The sequence below is a fragment of the Microcaecilia unicolor genome, chromosome 6 (assembly GCF_901765095.1).
Source record: "Microcaecilia unicolor chromosome 6, aMicUni1.1, whole genome shotgun sequence".
In the NCBI taxonomy this organism is placed as follows: Eukaryota; Metazoa; Chordata; class Amphibia; order Gymnophiona; family Siphonopidae; genus Microcaecilia; species Microcaecilia unicolor.
In genome coordinates this window covers 85,647,224-85,668,002 of record NC_044036.1, presented here as the reverse complement: position 1 = coordinate 85,668,002, position 20,779 = coordinate 85,647,224, and the positions used below count along the sequence as shown (strand labels likewise).

The following is a 20,779-nucleotide window of genomic DNA, read 5'->3' as shown; positions in this document are numbered from 1 at the left end:
ATAATAATTTTTTGTACTAAGCACTCAAACCCAACATTAAACGGAAAGTAACCACAAAAAAATATTCAGATACAAGGTTTCATTTAACAGTAGCCAAACAGCCACAGACCTCTAAAATGAGAGAATCTGGATTTACCTCTCTTTGCACACTCCATTATCTTCAGACAATTTTTCTCTTCAGTTATATATGCTTCCCTAATGTCTTGTTTGTATTACTGTAATCTGGCGTACACAGGCATCTCCCCTCTCAACTTAAACATCTTCAAATTTGCACTGCCAAGCTTCTTTGCAAGCCTAACAAGCTTGATCATATTTTCATTTGACTGCATTGGCTATCAAAACACAAAAGTTTAAACGGTTATTTGGAATTTAACTCACAAAGCCTATTACCTGGGCACGCCTTCCACTCTTTGCATTCCCTTGGTTCTCAAAAGATTAGTCTTACCTAATTCCAAGAAAGCACACAACGGATCTACTAAACATTCAGCCTTCTATTTTTGTTTCCCAAACTTTGGAATGCCTTCCCCTAAATTCAAAACCCTACTTAAAAACTCCTTTTCAACCTGACTTGTCTTGGGACCGCGGGAAGTGAGCGACTGGGATACCTATTGTACTTTTCTCACTTGTGTGCAAGTTCTTATTTGATTGGTTTACTTTGCAATGGTAATCTTTCCTTTTATATTTTAGAACACGGCTTAAATCCATTTATCTAGTATATATACACAATTTTAAAAAAAAGTTTTAATAAACAATAAACCACTAAGCTTGATAACTTTCTCCCACCTGTCAAGGGCTGACCAAGTGCTTCAATGGTGGCACTGAGCAGACTTAAGAACCTTATCTCACATCTACTGTTCTCTGGGTCAGAAAATCATCAACACAAGAGACCAAGCTCAGTTAAAAACGGACATAAAAATAGGGCAAAAAATCCCTATATATCAAAGGGCAGTATATCAAATCTGCAGGAGCAAAGCTACTGAAGCCCTACTGTAGCACTATGCACAGCCACCCATACATGGTACCATCCAGCATTAAGAACCTGATTATAATATGCAAATTCAGGCATTTCCTCTATAAAGACTAAGACATTGTGGAAACATCCAGTTTAACAGAATAGCTCCTCCACTTGTTTACTGGACAGAAGTTGCTGATAAGGTCACGATGTTCCAGGACAATCAAGCTCTTATCAAAATCTACATCAATGGAGGACACTTGGAGCTACTTGTTTATGTTCTTCAAGGATAGAACATATGTCAGAGAGAGAGATAAGGCTCCCGATTTCTCCATAAAAAGGCAGTTCTTGCAAGGTTAGCTGCCTTGTGCCAACACCACATCCAAGGGGCAAGATCTGCGTTGGAACCAACAGACAGCTGAAGAATATGCTGACCTCTGAAGGACTACATCGGGCTGTATCTGTTGCAAGCATCCTTGCATAGTGCCCTGGGGTTACAGTGATTCTTTATACTTGTTTAACTAGGGATGTACATACGTTTACTTCAAGCTATTTCTGCAGCAGGATTGTCTGTTTTTATTCCTGTTTACTCTATGTCATTTGCTGCTGATGTAAATGAGACCCTATTTTTATAATATTTGGGTGTGTAGTTTCTTTTATTATTATTTTTTGTTACATTTGTACCCCATGCTTTCCCACTCGTGGCAGGCTCAATGCGGCTTACATGGGGCAATGGAGAGTTAAGTGACTTGCCCAGAGTCACAAGGAGCTGCCTGTGCCTGAAGTGGGAATCCAACTCAGTTCCCCAGGACCAAAGTCCACCACCCTAACCACTAGGCCACTCCTCCACAGTGGGCTTGGATCCAAGGACAAGGGGTGATACATTTACTTCTAACACTTCCCTAACCAATGGGTTGGGACCCATTTTTGTTATAAAACTTACACTAAGTGTCAGGTACCCCAATAATACCTTAAAACAGAGTAGATAAGTGTTGCCATACTGGGACAGACCAAAGGTCAATCAAGCCCAGTATCCTGTTTCCAACAGTGGCCAATCAAGGTCACAAGTACCTGGCAAGATCCCCAAACTGTACAATACATTTTATGCTGTTTATCCTAGAAATAAGCAGTGGATTTTCTCAAGTCCATTTTAATAATGGCTTATGGACTTAAGAAGCTAGCCAAACCTTTTTTTAAACCCTGCTAAGCTAACTGTTTTTACCACATTCTATGGCAACGAATTCCAGAGTTTAATTACATGTCGAGTGAAGAAATATTTTCTCTGATTAGTTTTAAAGTTTACTACTTTGTATCATCATTGCACGACCACTAGTCCTAGTATTTTTGGAAAGAGTAAATAAGCAATTCACGTCTACTCGTTCCACTCTACTCATTATTTTATATACCTCTATCATAGCTCCTCTCAACCATCTTTTCTCCAAGCTGAAGAGCCCTAGCCGTTTCAGCCTTTCCTCATAGGGAAATCATCCCATCCCCTTTATCATTTTTGTCACCCGTCTCTGTATCTGTTTAGCATCTACAAATCCATGACCCTTTACTCTTTATGTTTGGCAAAAGCACCACAATTTTTTTTTGTTGTTTTTTAATGAAGGAACTAGGAGGAAAAGTTGGGCACTCCAGGGGTGGCAAACTTCTGATGGGAGAAGACATATATATAATTATGGCACTTGAAATGGACAAAAGAGTGGGATGGGGAAAAAAAAAACCCCAGTTAGTGGAAAAAGGCATAACTAAAGGTTAAGATTCATACTTTTTTTTTTTTTTTGGGGGGGGGGGGGGGGGGGGGGGGGGGGAGAGACACCTTTAGCCTGGTGGATACCTGGCATATGATACACCCAGACTCTAGGAATTATGACCTACTCTAGAAGGTAAAATTATGTATCATACCTGATAATTTTCTTTCCATTAATCATAGCTGATCAATCCATAGACTGGTGGGTTGTGTCCATCTACCAGCAGGTAGAGATAAAGAGCAATCCTTTTGCCTCCCTATATGTGGTCATGTGCTGCCGGAAACTCCTCAGTATGTCGATATCAAAGCTCCATCCGCAGGACTCAGCACTTAGAGAATTACACCCACAAAGGGACACTCTGCCCAGCTCACCACCGCCGAAACGGGGGAGGGGAATCAACCCAGCTCATCCCCACACAAGTGGGGGAGGGGAATCCGTCCAGCTCATCCCCGCGGAGCAGGGGAGGGACACCACACCCGCCGATGCGGGAGGGATCTGGCTTATCCTGCAACCACAACCGCGGGAGGAGCTGACTGACCCCAACACCGCCGAAGCGGGAGGGGTACAAAGCTGCCCTACAGCTGCACGAAGCGGGAGGGATCGCTGGCAGAATTTAGGTCTCAATCCAGCCCCGTAAATGGAGGGGAGAGGAATGCAGCAGCTCATTGTAACACAAAATCGTCTCAACTCCAGAAGAATTCCATCGAAAAAACTTGAACACGAAGATCCTCCTGAACAGGAACAGAGGACTAAAACTTGAACCTGAAATGCAACCAGAATATAAACAGAACAGATATCTGGGAGGGGCTATGGATTGATCAGCTATGATTAATGGAAAGAAAATTATCAGGTATGATACATAATTTTACCTTCCATATCATCATGCTGATCAATCCATAGACTGGTGGGATGTACCGAAGCAGTACTCACCCAGGGCAGGACATAGAAATCCCTGACCGCAACACTGAAGCTCCAAACCGGGCCTCCGCCCGAGCAGCCACAGTCAAGCGGTAATGCCTGAAGAAGGTATGAGCTGATGCCCAAGTTGCCGCCTTACAAATCTCTTCCAAGGAGACAGACCTGGCCTCTGCCATCGAGGCCGCCTGTGCTCTAGTGGAGTGAGCCTTCAGCTGGATAGGTGGCATCTTCCCCGCGGCCACATAAGCCGCTGCAATGGTTTCCTTGACCCATCGTGCCACTGTAGGCTTGGATGCCTGCAGACCCTTACGAGGACCTGCGAACAGCACAAACAGATGATCCGACTTCCGGAAATCATTGGTCACTACCAAGTATCTGATGATGACTCGTATCACATCTAGATATTTGAGAGCAGAGTACTCCTCTGGGTAGTCCTCCCTACGAAAGGAGGGTAGGCAGAGCTGCTGATTCACATGGAAACGAGAAACAATCTTGGGCAGGAAGGAAGGCACCGTGCGAATAGACACTCCTGCCTCAGTGAACTGCAGGAAGGGTTCCCAACATGATAGCGCCTGGAGCTCGGAAACCCGTCTGGCTGAAGTGATAGCCACCAAAAAGACTGTTTTCAACGTCAGGTCTTTCAGAGATGCCCTCGACAAGGGTTCAAAAGGCGGCTTCTGCAAGGCTCTTAGCACCAAATTGAGATTCCACGCAGGCACCACCGAGCGCAGAGGAGGGCGTAGGTGATTCACTCCCTTGAGAAAGCGCACCACATCTGGCTGCGAGGCCAGGGAAGCACCCTTCAGGCGACCCCTGAAGCAAGCCAGAGCCGCTACCTGGACTTTAAGGGAACTGAGCGACAGGCCTTTCTCCAGACTTTCTTACAGGAACGCCAACACTGAAGAAATTGGAGCAGTGAAGGGAGAAAGAGAGCCTGCCTCACACCACGATGCAAAGGTACGCCAAACCCTAGCGTAAGCAGTAGAAGTAGAGCGCTTCCTCGCTCTCAGCATAGTGGCGATGACCTTGTCTAAGAAGCCCTTCTTCCTCAGACGCTGCCGCTCAATAGCCAGGCCGTAAGACCAAAGGGGGAGGGATCCTCCATCACCACGGGACCCTGATGCAACAGGCCCTGCTCCGCTGGCAGCCGCAGAGGGCCGTCCACTGAGAGCCTGATCAAGTCCGCATACCAGGGACATCTGGGCCAGTCCGGACCCACTAGGATTATCCGGCCCGGATGCTTTGCCACCCGGTCTAGCACCCTGCCCAACATGGGCCAGGGCGGGAACACAGAGAAGCTCCTGTGTCGGCCACTGTTGGAGAAGAGCATCTACTCCCAGAGATCGAGGGTCCTGTCCTCTGCTGAAAAAGCGCGGCACTTGGCAATTGGCCGATGACGCCATCAGATCTAGGCTCGGCTGGCCCCAGTGCTTCGTGATGTCCAAGAACGCCTGAGCCGATAGCTGCCAATCTCCGGGATCCAAGGTATGGCGACTGAGAAAGTCCGCCTTGACATTCATGACTCCCGCAATGTGGGCCGCCGACAGCTGTTCCAGGTTCGCTTCCGCCCACTGGCATAGATTCATGGCCTCCTTGGCTAGAGGGGCGCTCTTGGTACCTCCCTGGCGATTGACATAGGCCACAGGCGTGGCATTGTCCGACAGGACCCGTACTGGCTTCAACGCCAGTACCGGGAGAAACTCCAAAAGCGCCAACCGAATGGCTCTGAGTTCCAGGAGGTTGATAGACCACTTTGCCTCTGCAGGAGACCAGAGCCCCTGCGCTGTCCTTCCCAAGCAGTGGGCTCCCCAGCCCGTCAAAGAGGCGTCCGTCGTGACGACAACCCACTCCGGGGTCAAAAGAGGCATTCCTGGGGACAACTTGTCAGTCCTCAGCCACCAGCTCAGCGCCCTGCGCACCACTGGGTCCAAGGGAAGGCGCACAGCGTAATCCTCAGACACTGGAGTCCAGCGCTGCAGAAGAGAGTGTTGTAATGGTCTCTTATGAGCCCTGGCCCAGGGCACTACTTCCATCGTGGCCGTCATAGAGCCCAACAGCTGCACATAGTCCCAAGCCCGAAGAGGAGAGGCTACTAGGAACTGGTCCACCTGAGCCTGAATCTTGACAATCCGATTGTCTGGCATAAACACTCTGCCCACTTGGGTGTTGAAACGAACTCCCAGATACTCCAGGGACTGAGTCGGGCGCAGCTGGCTTTTCTCCCAGTTGATGATCCACCCCAGGGAGCTCAAAAGAGCAATCACCCAATCTACAGCTCTGCCGCACTCTGCATAAGAGGGGGCTCGGATCAACCAGTCGTCCAGATAAGGATGGACTTGTATTCCTTCCTTTCGTAGGAAGGCCGCGATGACCACCATTACTTTGGAGAAGGTCCGTGGAGCAGTAGCCAACCCGAATGGGAGAGCTCTGGACTGGAAGTGTCGGTCCAGGACTGCAAAACGCAGAAAGCGTTGATGGAGGCCAGATGGGAATATGCAAGTAAGCTTCCTTGATGTCCAAGGATGCCAGGAACTCCCCTGCCTTCACTGCTGCTATAACAGAGCGGAGAGTCTCCATTCGGAAGTGCCGAACTTTCAAGGCCCGATTGACCCCTTTGAGGTCGAGGATAGGCCACACAGAACCTCCTTTCTTTGGTACCACAAAGTAAATGGAGTAACGTCCCTTGCCAAGCTGATCTTCTGGCACCGGAACGACCGCACCCAGGCAGATCAGATTGTCCAAAGTCTGCTGCACTGCCACAGCTTTGACTGGAGACTTGCAGGGAGAGTGCACAAACCCGTCTCTTAAGGGTCGGCAGAACTCTAGTTTGTAGCCGTCTCTGATGACTTCCAGCACCCAAGCGTCTGAAGTTATCCTGGTCCACTCGCCCAGAAACGAGGACAGGCGTCCTCCAATCTGCTCTGGGCCATGGACCATGGCACCGTCATTGGGTATGAGACCCTGGGGGAGGACCGGAGGACGCACCTCCGGGACGGCAGTCTCCGCGAAAGGAATGCTGCTTGGGGGAGAAGTTCCTCTTGAAGAAAGAGGGGGCAGAGGAGCCCGACTTGCCCGGGCGATACCGACGGGCTTCCTGAAACCGTCCTTTGGAGGAACCGGGGCGGGCACCACTGGCCCGAGCCCTGACCTCCGGTAACCTCTTGCCCTTAGACGTGCCGAGATCGGTCACAATTTTGTCCAGCTCACCCCCAAAGAGCAGCTTGCCTTTAAAAGGCAACTTAGCCAGGCGAGACTTAGAGGCGTGGTCAGCAGACCAATGCTTCAGCCAAAGCCAACGCCGTGCAGAGACTGTCTGAGCCATACCTTTAGCCGAGGCTCTCAAGACATCATACAGCAAGTCTGCCAAGTAGGCCAAACCCAATTCCAGGGCCGGCCAATCAGCCCTCAAGGAAGGATCCGAGGGGGAAGCCCGCTGCACAATCGTCAGGCACACCCTGGCCACATAGGAGCCGCAAACTGAGGCCTGCAAACTTAAAGCAGCCGCCTCGAAGGACGACCTTAAAGCAGCCTCCAATCTTCTGTCTTGGGCGTCCTTTAGGGCCGTGCCACCTTCCACCGGCAACGCCATTTTCTTAGTCACCGCAGTGATTAAAGAATCCACGGTAGGCCAAAGAAAGGCCTCCCGTTCACCTTCAGGTAGAGGATAGAGGCGGGACATAGCCCTAGCCACTTTCAGGCTCGCTTATGGGAAATCCCATTGAGCCAAAATCAAGGTGTGCATGGCCTCATGCACATGGAAGGTTCTAGGCGGGCGCTTCGTCCCCAGCATAATGGCAGAGCCAGCAGAGGCTGAGGGAGAGACATCCTCTGGAGAGGAAATCTTCAAAATGCTCATGGCCTGCACTAACAGGTTGGGCAAATCCTCTGAGCGAAAGATCTGCGCTGCAGAGGGGTCATCCGCTCCATCCGAGCGGGAATCCGTCTCCTCCAAGGAATCCCCAAAGGACCGTTGGGAGAACTCAGAAACGCTGCCCTCATCTACATCAGAGGAGACAGAGTCCTCTAGGGCCTGGAAATCCACCCGAGGGTGTTTGCTTCCGGAGGCCTCAACCCCTTTATCGGACAGGGGAGCAGGGGCAGCGTTTTGCATAAGGAAAGCCTGATGCAGCAGCAAAATGAACTCAGGGGAGAAACCCCCCAGACTGTGCACGTCTGCAGCCTGGGCCACGGCCCTAGACGCACCCTCAACCGGCGCTCGCAAGAGCGGGGGAGAAACATGCTGCGCATCCAAAATGGCGTCCGGCGCGAAACTCCGCAAAGGAGCAGTGTGGGAAAAATGGCGCTTAACTTTGGCCACTTTCTTGCCGTCGCCCGAATCAAGGGCGACCATAGCATTAACGTCTCCCAACTAGAGGGCGGCCCAAGAAGAAGCCATCTGAGCAGAGTGGCCGGGGGGGGGGGGGGGGGCGCGAGCAACGGGGGATGGGCGTTTATGGCAGGAAAAACCGCCACACCGGAGGAAGAACCGGGACACAGACCGGCCTCCAAACTGACGCCCAAAAAAGGCAATTCAGGCTTTGAAACCCCCGCTAGACGCGCACACGCGGTCCAGGGAGCGATTCTTCGCGCCCTCGCCCTCCGACGCCATAGGCCACGTGGAGACCGATTGGGGAACCCCCTGCCCGCTACAAAAGGTAAAAATTACCTGCTTCTCGCTCCGACCTGTAACGAACTGGTGTCCCAGTCAGCAGCTGCAATAAACGCTGATATAAACGTTGAAATAAACGCCCTTAAAGGACGTTCAAAATTTTGTTTTTCTTTTTTTAACGGAGCCAGCGGGAGGGGGGAGAAAAGGGGGACCTGGCACCACCAGGTTTGCACTTGCTCAAGAAGAGCCCTCAACCCCAGGTACTCAACAAAACCTAAGGATTAGGCTTGGAGACCTAGCCAGAGCTGCTGCTGTGTGTGACCACCACCTGCTGAGATAGAGAACATATTGAGGAGTTTCCGGCAGCACATGACCACATATAGGGAGGCAAAAGGATTGCTCTCTATCTCCACCTGCTGGTAGATGGACACAACCCACCAGTCTATGGATTGATCAGCATGATGATATGGAATTGATTTTTACTGGATCAGAGTCTGGTTACCACACTTTACATAATAACAATCATTTGATTGGATCATGCTGCAGTTCTGCTGAAGTCTGTCAGGATGAACTGTACTATAGAAGGAGATGCTGGAAGATCAATGATAGTAAAATTGCTTAAGGAGAAATTTAAGTGTATGTATCACTGAGGGAATAATTATTGGCTACAGTTTTGAATGGAGTTAAGGCAGTGATCTGGTTAGGTTGTTAATGTGGAGGAGTGGCCTAGTGGTTAGGGTGGTGGACTTTGGTCCTGGGGAACTGAGGAACTGAGTTCGATTCCCGGCACAGGCAGCTCCTTGTGACTCTGGGCAAGTCACTTAACCCTCCATTGCCCGCCGCATAGAGCCTGCCATGAGTGGGAAAGCGCGGGGTACAAATGTAACAAAAATAAAAAATAAATAAAAATAATGTGGGAGACAATGACAAAGAAAAGAGAAGGCATAGGAGATAAGATAACCTGCATCATACTATTAAACAAGTTGGAGGATGAAGACAAACCACCACCTAGCCAGCTGCAGATTCATTTGATAGAAGAGGGGTAAACTAGAGGCTATGGAGTAGAAGAAATCAATGTCCAAATGCTGAAAGGAAAAACAGAAGACAAGGCAAGTAGGGTTTTTTCAACCAGAAGAAACAAAGGCTAACAACAAATACAAGGGTTTCCATTAGGAGGATTAATGACGAGTATTAGACTTTTCTGGGATTTTATAAAGAATTGTATATGGCAAGATTCAGAAGAAGAGGCTATAGAGATGAGATAGTTTCCCCCTGGATGCTCTCTTCTGGGAAGAAAGCAGAAGGGTTGGAAAGGGTAATCATGGTGGAATGGGAGGTGGGGGAGGGGCATTAGAGCACTTAAAATAGATTTGTTACTAGGATTATTTCAGAAACATTTTACAAAAACATTTGGAGAACTGTTGGTTGGTCCATTGCAGGTGCTCTTCAAGGAAGTAATTCAGGGGGCAAAGACCAGTAATATGTGGGATAAACATAAAGGAATTATGTTCAGAAGAAATGGATCCTCAGAAGCTTAGCGGAGATTGGGTGGCAGAGCTGGTGGTAGGAGGCGGGGCTGGTGGTGGGCAGACTTCTACGGTCTGTGCCCTGAAAATGGCAGATACAAATCAATGTCAGGTATACACAAAGTAGCACATACGAGTTTATCTTGTTGGGCAGACTGGATGGACCGTACAGGTCTTTCTCTGCCGTCATCTACTAGGTTACTAGGTTATGCGGTTCATTTCAACCCATAACACTACACTAGTACTTCTGCATCTAGGTTGAGAAGATTCTGGCAATTAGATCAAATAAGGTTATCTGGAGCTTAGTGTATGGCCACAAGGCCGGATTTATGCCTGGTACTCAGGTCAGAAACATACTAAACTTGTCAGGAGCACAGGACACATGGCGATCCCTCTTAACTACTGATGTACAAAGAGCTTTTCACCAAGTTCACTAGATTTTTATGTTAAGGAGTATATGGTGTTTGTGCCTAAATAACAGCAAGGTACAGAATCCTAAAGTATGAAAATCAATGGTGGGTATTCTGACTTTTTCCCATTGGGTATAAGCACAATACAACACATGTCCTTTATCACTTGTTTGCCTTTTCCACCAAGCCCTTGGCTGCTAGGATAACGTGTATAAATATTAAGGGTATTGAGGTAGGGAGGCCACCCACATAACACTCATGCTGTTAGTGTGAGAACTGAAATATGGCAGGCTATTGAGCTTTACAGTCAATAAGTATATTACATTTTGACATTACATAAATTATTCTAAAAAGCTGGGGGGGGGGGGGGGGGAATCACCCAGGTGTATTCACAAGTGTGAGATGAGCAATTTGTATTTAACTAATAAGTATGCTTTGTGGGATAATTTAATTCAACATTACTTTCCTGGGAATGGCCTGGCTTCTTTTGCTGTAAACCATGTTGAACTTTAGTAGGCTAACACGGTATATAAGCACTTCATGAAATGTTACTCTTCGATAACTGATTTCCAGCTTGCTGCTTTCCCATGTATCCCATTATTGCCCACTTGCTCCTATTGTAGGATCATGAACATTGACCTTAGCCGAGGCTAGAAAGACCTGAAGTTCTTTAGATGTTTTTCTGTGAAGTTTTGTGATTTACCAGCTGAATTGTCGCTGTGCCCATGGAGTAAGTTTGGTAAGCTGGCCACTCCTGGGAAGCACTGTTTCAAGTAATCTCCATTTTGAGATCATAGCTAACTGTGGTTTGCTGGAGTCTCAGAGCTTTGAAATGGTTTTGTAACTCTTTCCAGATTGATACACTTCATTTTTTTTTCTCATGACTTCTGGAATATCCTTTGATCTTGGCAGCACTGTTATAGAAACAGGCTGAATAACTAATGCACAGTTACTTTTCACATGGGTGATATGGGTGTTGGATAACTACTGCTTCATTTATGTAAAGGAACGATGTAAAATAAAATATCTGTTACATGTTTATTCCAGTTCCTTTAATAATTTAAATTGTGTTTAAAATATCAAAAACCATCTAGTGTAACACACATGTAATAGGGGAAATGTTGGGGGGGGGGGGGGGGGGGGGAAGAATTTTTCACATCACTATATATTAGCCAAAAACAGAGTGGTTAAATAAGAGGTATTAATAGCTAGAAGCAAGAATAGTGGTACATCCTTCATTAATAATATGAGCTACAAACCTTTGAAGGAGAAACTGGATAAGGAGCTCGAACAATGGGCTAGGCTCAATCGTCATGGTTAGGGAGAACAGCAAGCATTAAAATGATGACCCTCCCTCTGTATTTCTTCCAAACCCTTCCAATTCAACTTCCAGAAGTAATGTTTAGAAAAAATCTAGAGGAAAATCTAAGTATATTTGGTAATGCTGGCCACCCAGGGTGGACATTTTGTACCAGACTAAACAAAGGAGATTTGGCAATCCCAGATTTTTAAAATATTATGCAGTGGCTCAATTGATGGCCATTAACAAGTGGCACAGAGACCCAGTAAAATCTCAGTTAGCAGTTGACTTGGCAGCACCTGAGGGGAACAACTAAATTAATATGGTCTCGTTACCAAAAAAGGTTGTTTGCATCATCAATACACATACAAGACTCACGCTTAAGGTCTGGAAGTCTAATAAGATAGTGCTTATGAGCCACTCGGGAGTCAACTTAACTCCTATTATGTTCCATAGGGCTTCTCTTCTGGGAATAGTTCATTGATCTTCAAGAAATGGGAGAAGCTCAAAGGATAGTTCTTAATTGATGGGGACAGATCTTCATTTGAAGTTGACTAGGAAAAGCATAAAATTGGATGCCACGATCTGTATGGCTATTTTCAAGGACAGCATTATATACTTTCAGGGAATACAGAGGAACAGAAGAAGGACATGACATTTTGGAGGTACTGTGCCTATGAAATGTTGGGAGAAAGGTATAAATTTCTAAAAATGTTCACTGGAGAAATCCACACCAGCTAAGGCAAGGTACATACAAAGATGTAGAGCTCAACAAGCACCTTGATTTCAGCCAACACCAAATCTGCAGATGAATTCATCCCCTGATTTTGGTCAAAACCAAAAACAACGATGCTTAAACCGGACTCTGCCCCTCTCTCCACCACCAAAGAGTAGTACACAATATCTTATAAGTAGTTTTTATTGGTGGTGTACTAAGACAATGACAGACTTAACCCATTAGTGCCCAATATTCCCATAAGCCATAGAGAACATTGGGCACTAATGGGTTAACCAATGGCACTGGATAATTTTACCAGCTTTTGTTAAAAGGTTAGCATCCAAATTATTAGTTTAATGATTAATCTTAGTATCCAAATTATCATTAATGATTAATCTTAACTGAAGATTTTTTTTTTTTTTAGAAAGTTTACTTACATTCAATTTTGTCAGACTTTTTACACATTGCTTAGGACCTTTTGGAATAGGTGGTCAACAAAAGCCTTTATTAGATTAGTCCAAGAAAGAAGTGCTACCAAAGTAACAAGAGACCAGTCAAGATCTATCATACTAACAAAAGCCCCTTGTCTGTCTAGAGAAACTCACATCATATCATGAATGGACAACTGCTAAAGTTGAAGTACACAGGCTTCGATGATCAGTCATTGTTGAACTTACCAATTCCTAAACAGCAACCGATGCTGAAAGGGAATCGTATATAAAATGATACGCACAGAATTTCAGCAGCAGCTCGTAAGGAAAGCACCTAGCACATACCCAGAACAGTTGCTTGGTAGAAATCAACATTCTGCACATGCCCAGGAATCATACTGTCTCGCTACTGCACACTCTGCCAGGCCCTGATCCAGGCTGTGATTGCCAAATACAGGGTTCTCTTTGCCTACAGGACACATCATGTTTCCATGATCCCAGGATCAGACCCTCCTGTCTGGGGTCTGCAGAATACTGGGATCGGACTCTACCCGTATCTGTATTTCTTTGATGTCGGCACTCTCCATTTTAGCTTCCAGGGTACAATGAGGATTCAAAGAAAAGGACGGACTCATTTCAAAGGAGTGTTCGAAAAAAAGGACTTGTAACAGACCAAAGCTTATTAAACTGGGGAAGGGAAATGGGACTTGATATACCACCTTTCTGTGGTTTTTGCAACTACATTCAAAGCGGTTTACATAGTATATTTAGGTACTTATTTTTTGTACCAGGGGCAATGGAGGGTTAAGTGACTTGCCCCGAGTCACAAGGAGCTGCAGTGGGAATCGAACTCAGTTCCCCAGGATCAAAGTCCACTGTACTAACCACTAGGCTACTCAAAATCTTGTGGCTCTTAGGATCCCAAACCAGACAGAATAAAAAGCAGCCTATTTGTGCTGCTGCTGGTGGGAAAAGGGTAGAGTTGCCCTCACACAAGGCAACTCCTGACCTGCCAGAAACGTTGCACAGAATGATCGCTCATTATAATACTAATGAGCAATGCTCACTCGTTATAATAGTAAGGACATCTTAATACCATTTGCATTGGATTCTCTGTAGCTATGGCAAGCTGTTAAAGCCACACTGGACCCCTTTGTTCATTACACGCTAAATAATGTTTGCTTGAGACCAGCGCCATTCCGGTCTAAAGCAAATGTTGCAACCACAGTAAGCTTTGCACATCAGGCCCGCAGAGGCTTAAAGCTAATGTGAAAAATCACTAGTATTAGCACAAAGTACACTAAAATTACTATTAAAAACCCAGTTTGGCCACGTTTTACCCCCAGGATACGTCATGGGGACAGTTAGGTTGCAGTTAAATAAAATAATGCAGATCAGCAATATGTTTGGAATAAACTTTCACATTCATCCACAATCTGGCAACACTAGTGCACAACTAGGGATGTTAAATATTAATATCCTAAATATTTTATTGTTTATATATAATGAAATTTCAATTAACTTTATATAATTAATTTTGCCTAAGGGCAAAACATGCCTATGACCTTTGTGATAATATTAGTGATTTCCCTCTCTTCCCCCCTCCCCCAAACCCAACAGCTAAAAATCTGTATTAGCTTTAAAAAAATTTTAAAATAAATACACCAACGGACTCACACAAAAGAATATCCAGCGATACCTTAAAAAGAACAAGTTTCTTTTGTGATCCTCAGGTAAGGATATGTGAAAGTTTAACATTCACAATATACAAAGAACTGCGTATATATTACATATATGCTGACATAAGTACATCACTGTCCTCCCCATATTACTGTACCACATCAGAATGTGGAGAAGCAGCTTAATGGTTAGAGCAGCAGGCTAACAAACAAGTGAGCCCAGTTCAAAATTCCGCTGCAGCTCCTTGTGCTCTTGTGAGCCCACTAGGAACAGAGAAAACACCTGACTATAATATATGTAAACCACTTTGGTTGTGCCCACTGAAAGGCGGCATATAAAATGACATAAAAGTTACACCTTACATTTTCTGGCAGAGAAATGTTTCTAACACAGTATCTCTTACATTTTAACACTCATCTACAAGTGATCAAATCTGAGCAATGTGCTTTTTAACCTATTTACTACTTGCTGTGATCAAGGCAAGTGGGGCTGGTTATCTATAAGGGAGGCAAGCTACATTACACATAAAATGTATGAAATACAAATCATTTCACAGAAATAAGATTTAGATTGATTTTACTACACTGCACCAGCTTAAGCTTAATGCCTTTTTACAAGCCTGTTTGCATTTTTTTTCTATTGAAGCAGTGTAGCAGAGCAGGGAAGAAAATTGGTCTTTCCCCGGTTCGCATTAATAGTAATTGTTACTACCCACCTCTCTGTAAAGGAGACCTGAGTATTCTCTGCAGGGATCTGGTGAACCCCATTTACAGTGATGTAAATTTTCACAAACTTGTCAGACTGATCCCATCCTGAAGACAAAAGATTAGAAGAAATTAACACTTTCTAAGTAATTAAAACCTATTACATCCCTTATAAACGATACTCCCACTTACACCATGAATGTAAATTAATGCCTTATATGTTTCTTACTTTTATGTATTCCATTACCATTCAACCCAAACCCTTCTGTAACTCCAAATATTTAACCTCTCCTCATTTCCACTATCCATGATGTATTGTAAGCCACATTGAGCCTGCAAAGAGGTGGGAAAATGTGGGATACAAATGCAATAAATAAAAAAATAAACAAACAGAGCTTTGAGGCAAGACACTCACTGTGCCATACCAGCTGCATGGTGGGGGGAGGGGTACAAAAATGACAGTTCAATGGCTCAACAGGTAAGTGGTGAATCTTGGTTTAAAAGACTCCTTCAGCAGAAGCCTGACTGAATACCTCTGTGGTGCACCACCACTATTATTTGTACTGGAGAGCTATTTAGAAGATACAAAAGAAGTACTGGTACCATAATTGTTAATTTTTACTGTGTAACCAGTGGCGACAGGTGTAACAATTGTGGCTGGTTTTGATAATTCTGTGGACTCTTCTGCTGTCCGCCTCTGCTGTGCCTCCTTGTTGGCAATTTCTGTCTCCAGCTTGCGCTGCTCTACCATCAGAGCATCACAAACTCGTTTCCTGGTCGCTTGTTCCAGCAGTTGCTTGACCTCTTCCAGGTCTTTCTGAAGCTGGAATAAAGAATGCACATTTAAACCAAGAAAAAAGAATCACAAGAACCCTCATCCACAGAAAAGAGTCAAGACATGACCAAATCCCATTCCCCCTTCCCCCTGTCCACTATGGGGATCAGTTATTAATGAATCAGAGCATGCTAACATTTAACAAGTTACCTCCTACGAGGTTTTCTACCAAGAATTTTCCCTCCCTAGTGTCAAAATATGAGAAAAACTGTTTTAAACACATCAGGTCTTTTGTCTGTTTACCACATATACTCGAATATAAACCAAGATGCTTTCCTCCAAAAAGGGGAGAATCTAAGCATAAAGCAGGGGGGTTGTATTCAAGTGTCCAGCTCACTTCTAGGTTTACCTGTAGGACCAGAAGGTAAAATTATGTATAATCATACCTGATAATTTTCTTTCCATTAATCATAGCTGATCAATCCATAGACTGGTGGGTTGTGTCCATCTACCAGCAGGTGGAGATAGAGAGCAAACTTTTGCCTCCCTATATGTGGTCATGTGCTGCCGGAAACTCCTCAGTATGTCGATATCAAAGCTCCATCCGCAGGACTCAGCACTTAGAGAATTACACCCACGAAGGGACACTCTGCCCAGCTCACCACCGCCGAAACGGGGGAGGGGAATTAACCCAGCTCATCCCCACACAAGTGGGGGAGGGGAATCCGTCCAGCTCATCCCCGCGGAGCGGGGGAGGGACACCACACCCGCCGATGCGGGGGGATCTGGCTTATCCTGCAACCGCAACCGCGGGAGGAGCTGACTGACCCGAACACCGCCGAAGCGGGAGGGGTACAAAACTGCCCTACAGCCGCACGAAGCGGGAGGGAGTGCCGGCAGAATTATAAGTCTCAATCCAGCCCCGTAAAACGGAGGGGAGAGGAATGCAGCAGCTCACTGTAACACAAACTCGTCTTAACTCTTGAAGAATCCAAGTGAAAAAACTTGAACACGAAGTCTTTCTGAAGTAACTGAAGAGTAAACTTGAACCTGAAATGCAACCAGAATAAAACAATACAGATATCTGGGAGGGGCTATGGATTGATCAGCTATGATTAATGGAAAGAAAATTATCAGGTATGATTATACATAATTTTACCTTCCATATCATCAAGCTGATCAATCCATAGACTGGTGGGATGTACCGAAGCAGTACTCACCCAGGGCGGGACATAGAAATCCCTGACCGCAACACTGAAGCTCCAAACCGGGCCTCCGCCCGAGCAGCCACAGTCAAGCGGTAATGCTTGGAGAATGTATGGGCCGAAGCCCAAGTTGCCGCCTTGCATATCTCTTCCAAGGAGACGGAACCGGCCTCTGCCATCGAGGCCGCCTGAGCTCTTGTGGAGTGAGCCTTCAGCTGGATAGGCGGCACCTTCCCTGCGGCCACATAAGCCGCTGCAATGGCTTCCTTGACCCATCTTGCCACTGTAGGCTTAGCAGCCTGCAGACCCCTACGAGGACCTGCAAACAGGACAAACAGATGATCCGATTTCCGGAAATCATTGGTCACTTCCAAGTATCTGATGATGACTCGTCTCACATCCAGATATTTAAGAGCAGAGTACTCCTCTGGGTAGTCCTCCCTACGAAAGGAAGGGAGACAGAGCTGCTGATTCACATGGAAGCGAGAAACAATCTTGGGCAGAAAGGAAGGCACTGTGCGAATAGTCACTCCTGCCTCAGTGAACTGCAGAAAAGGCTCTCGACATGAGAGCGCCTGGAGCTCGGAAACTCTTCTGGCTGAAGTGATAGCCACCAAAAAGACTGCTTTCAACGTCAGGTCTTTCAGAGATGCCCTCGACAAGGGTTCAAACGGCGGCTTCTGCAATGCTCTTAGCACCAAGTTGAGATTCCACGCAGGCACCACTGAGTGCAGAGGAGGGCGCAGGTGATTAACTCCCTTGAGAAAGCGCACCACATCTGGCTGGGAAGCCAGGGAAGCACCCTTCAGGCGGCCCCTGAAGCAAGCCAGAGCCGCTACCTGGACCTTAAGGGAACTGAGCGACAGGCCTTTGTCCAGACCTTCTTGCAGGAACGCCAACACTGAAGAAATTGGAGCAGTGAAGGGAGAAAGTGAGCCTGCTTCACACCACGCTGCAAAGATACGCCAAACCCTGGCGTAAGCAGTAGAAGTAGAGCGTTTCCTCGCTCTCAGCATAGTGGCGATGACCTTGTCTGAGAAGCCCTTCTTCCTCAGACGCTGCCGCTCAATAGCCAGGCCGTAAGACCAAAGGGGGAGGGATCCTCCATCACCACGGGACCCTGATGTAACAGGCCCTGCTCCCCTGGCAGCCGCAGAGGATCGTCGATTGAGAGCCTGATCAAGTCCGCATACCAGGGACGTCTGGGCCAATCCGGACCCACCCGGATTATCCTGCCGGGATGTCTTGCCACCCGGTCTAGGACCCTGCCCAACATGGGCCAGGGTGGGAACACATAGAGAAGCTCTTGTGTCGGCCATTGTTGGAGAAGAGCATCTACTCCCAGGGATCGAGGGTCCCGTCCTCTGCTGAAGAAGCGCGGCACTTGGCAATTGGCCGATGACGCCATCAGATCTAGGCTCGGCTGGCCCCAGCGCTTCGTGATGTCCAAGAACGCCTGAGCAGATAGCTGCCACTCTCCGGGCTCCCAGGTATGGCGACTGAGAAAGTCCGCCTTGACATTCATGACTCCGGCAATGTGGGCCGCTGAAAGCTGCTCCAGGTTCGCTTCCGCCCACTGGCAAAGATTCATAGCCTCCTTGGCTAGAGGGGCGCTCTTGGTACCTCCCTGGCGGTTGACATAGGCCACAGCCGTGGCATTGTCCGACAGTACCCGTACAGGCTTCAGCACCAGTACCGGGATGAACTCCAAAAGCGCCAACCGAATGGCTCTGAGTTCCAGGAGGTTGATAGACCACTTCGCCTCTGCAGGAGACCAGAGCCCCTGCGCTGTCCTTCCCAAGCAGTGGGCTCCCCAGCCCGACAATGAGGCGTCCGTCGTGACGACAATCCACTCTGGGGTCACCAGAGGCATTCCCGCAGACAACTTGTCTGCCTGCATCCACCAGCTCAGCGCCTTGCGCACTGCTGGATCCAAGGGAAGACGCACCGCATAATCCTCCGACATCGGAGTCCAGCGCTGCAGCAGAGAGTGTTGTAGTGGTCTCATATGAGCCCTGGCCCAGGGCACTACTTCCATCGTGGCCGTCATAGAGCCCAACAGCTGCACATAGTCCCAAGCCCGAAGAGGAGAGTCTACCAGGAACTGGTCCACCTGAGCCTGAAGTTTGACAATCCGATTGTCTGGCAGGAACACTCTGCCCACTTGGGTGTCGAATCGAACTCCCAGATACTCCAGGGACTGAGTCGGGCGCAGCTGGCTCGTCTCCCAGTTGATGATCCATCCCAGGGAGCTCAAAAGAGCAACTACCCGGTCCACAGCTTTGCCGCACTCTGCATAAGAGGGGGCTCGGATCAACCAGTCGTCCAGATAAGGATGGACTTGTACTCCTTCCTTTCGCAGGAAGGCCGCTATGACCACCATTACTTTGGAAAAGGTCCGCGGAGCAGTAGCCAACCCGAACGGGAGGGCTCTGAACTGGAAGTGTCGGCCCAGGACTGCAAAACGCAGAAAGCGTTGATGAGGAGGCCAGATGGGAATATGCAGGTACGCTTCCTTGATGTCCAAGGAAGCCAGGTACTCCCCTGCCTTCACTGCCGCTATAACAGAGCGGAGAGTCTCCATGCGAAAGTGCCGCACTTTCAAGGCCCGATTGACCCCTTTGAGGTCGAGGATAGGCCGGACAGAACCTCCTTTCTTTGGTACCACAAAGTAAATGGAGTAACGCCCCTTGCCAAGCTGACTTTCTGGCACCGGAACGACCGCACCCAGGCGGATCAGATTGTCCAAAGTCTGCTGCACTGCCACAGCTTTGACCGGAGACTTGCAGGGAGAGAGTACAAACCCGTCTCTTAAGGGTCGGCAGAACTCTAGCTTGTAGCCGTCTCTGATGACTTCCAGCACCCAAGCGTCTGAAGTTATTGTGGTCCACTCGCCCAGAAACGAGGACAGCCGTCCTCCAATCTGCACTGGGGCGTGGACCAAGACCCCGTCATTGGGTACGAGACCCTGGGGGAGGACCGGAGGGAGCACCTCCGGGACGGCGGTCTCTGCGAAAGGAACGCTGCTTGGGGGAGAAATGCCTCTTAAAGGAAGAGGGGGCAGAAGAACCCGACCTGCCCGGGCGGTACCGACGGGCTTCCTGAAACCGTCCTCTGGAGGTACCGGGACGAGCACTAGCCCGAGCCCTGACCTCTGGTAACTTCTCGCCCTTAGATGTGCCGAGATCGGTCACGATTTTGTCCAGCTCGACCCCAAAGAGCAGCTTGCCTTTAAAAGGCAACCTAGCCAGGCGGGATTTAGAGGCGTGGTCAGCAGACCAATGTTTCAGCCAAAGCCACCGCCGCGCAGAGATTGTCTGAGCCATGCCTTTAGCTGAGGCTCTCAAGACATCATACAGCAAGTCTGCCACATAGGCTAAGCCCGATTCCAGGGCTGGCCAATCATCCCTCAAGGAATGATCCGAGGGGGAAGCCCGCTGCACCATAGTCAGGCACGCCCTGGCCACATAGGAGCCGCAAACTGAGGCCTGCAAACTTAAAGCAGCCGCCTCAAAGGACGACCTTAAGGCCGCCTCCAATCTCCTGTCTTGGGCGTCCTTTAGGGCCGTGCCACCTTCCACCGGCAATGCCGTTTTCTTAGTCACCGCAGTGATTAAAGAATCCACGGTAGGCCACAGATAGGCCTCACGTTCACTCACAGCCAAAGGATAGAGGCGGGACATAGCCCTAGCCACTTTAAGGCTCGCTTCTGGGACATCCCATTGAGCCGAAATTAAGGTGTGCATGGCATCATGCACGTGGAAGGTTCTAGGCGGGCGCTTCGTCCCCAGCATAAT

The 20,779-nt window shown here is 47.7% G+C and overlaps 1 protein-coding gene across 1 annotated transcript in view; it reads right to left on the bottom strand.

Annotated features, from left to right (window-relative positions):
- Nucleotides 1-20,779, bottom strand: part of CACYBP (calcyclin binding protein) — a 57,936-nt gene that overhangs the window by 30,000 nt on the left and 7,157 nt on the right. Inside the window, exons 2-3 of the mRNA XM_030206302.1 lie at nt 15,606-15,825; nt 15,014-15,110 (exon numbers count right to left, since the gene is read on the bottom strand). Of these exons, the coding sequence (XP_030062162.1) occupies nt 15,014-15,110; nt 15,606-15,825 (317 nt within the window). The remainder of the gene's footprint in view (nt 1-15,013; nt 15,111-15,605; nt 15,826-20,779) is intronic.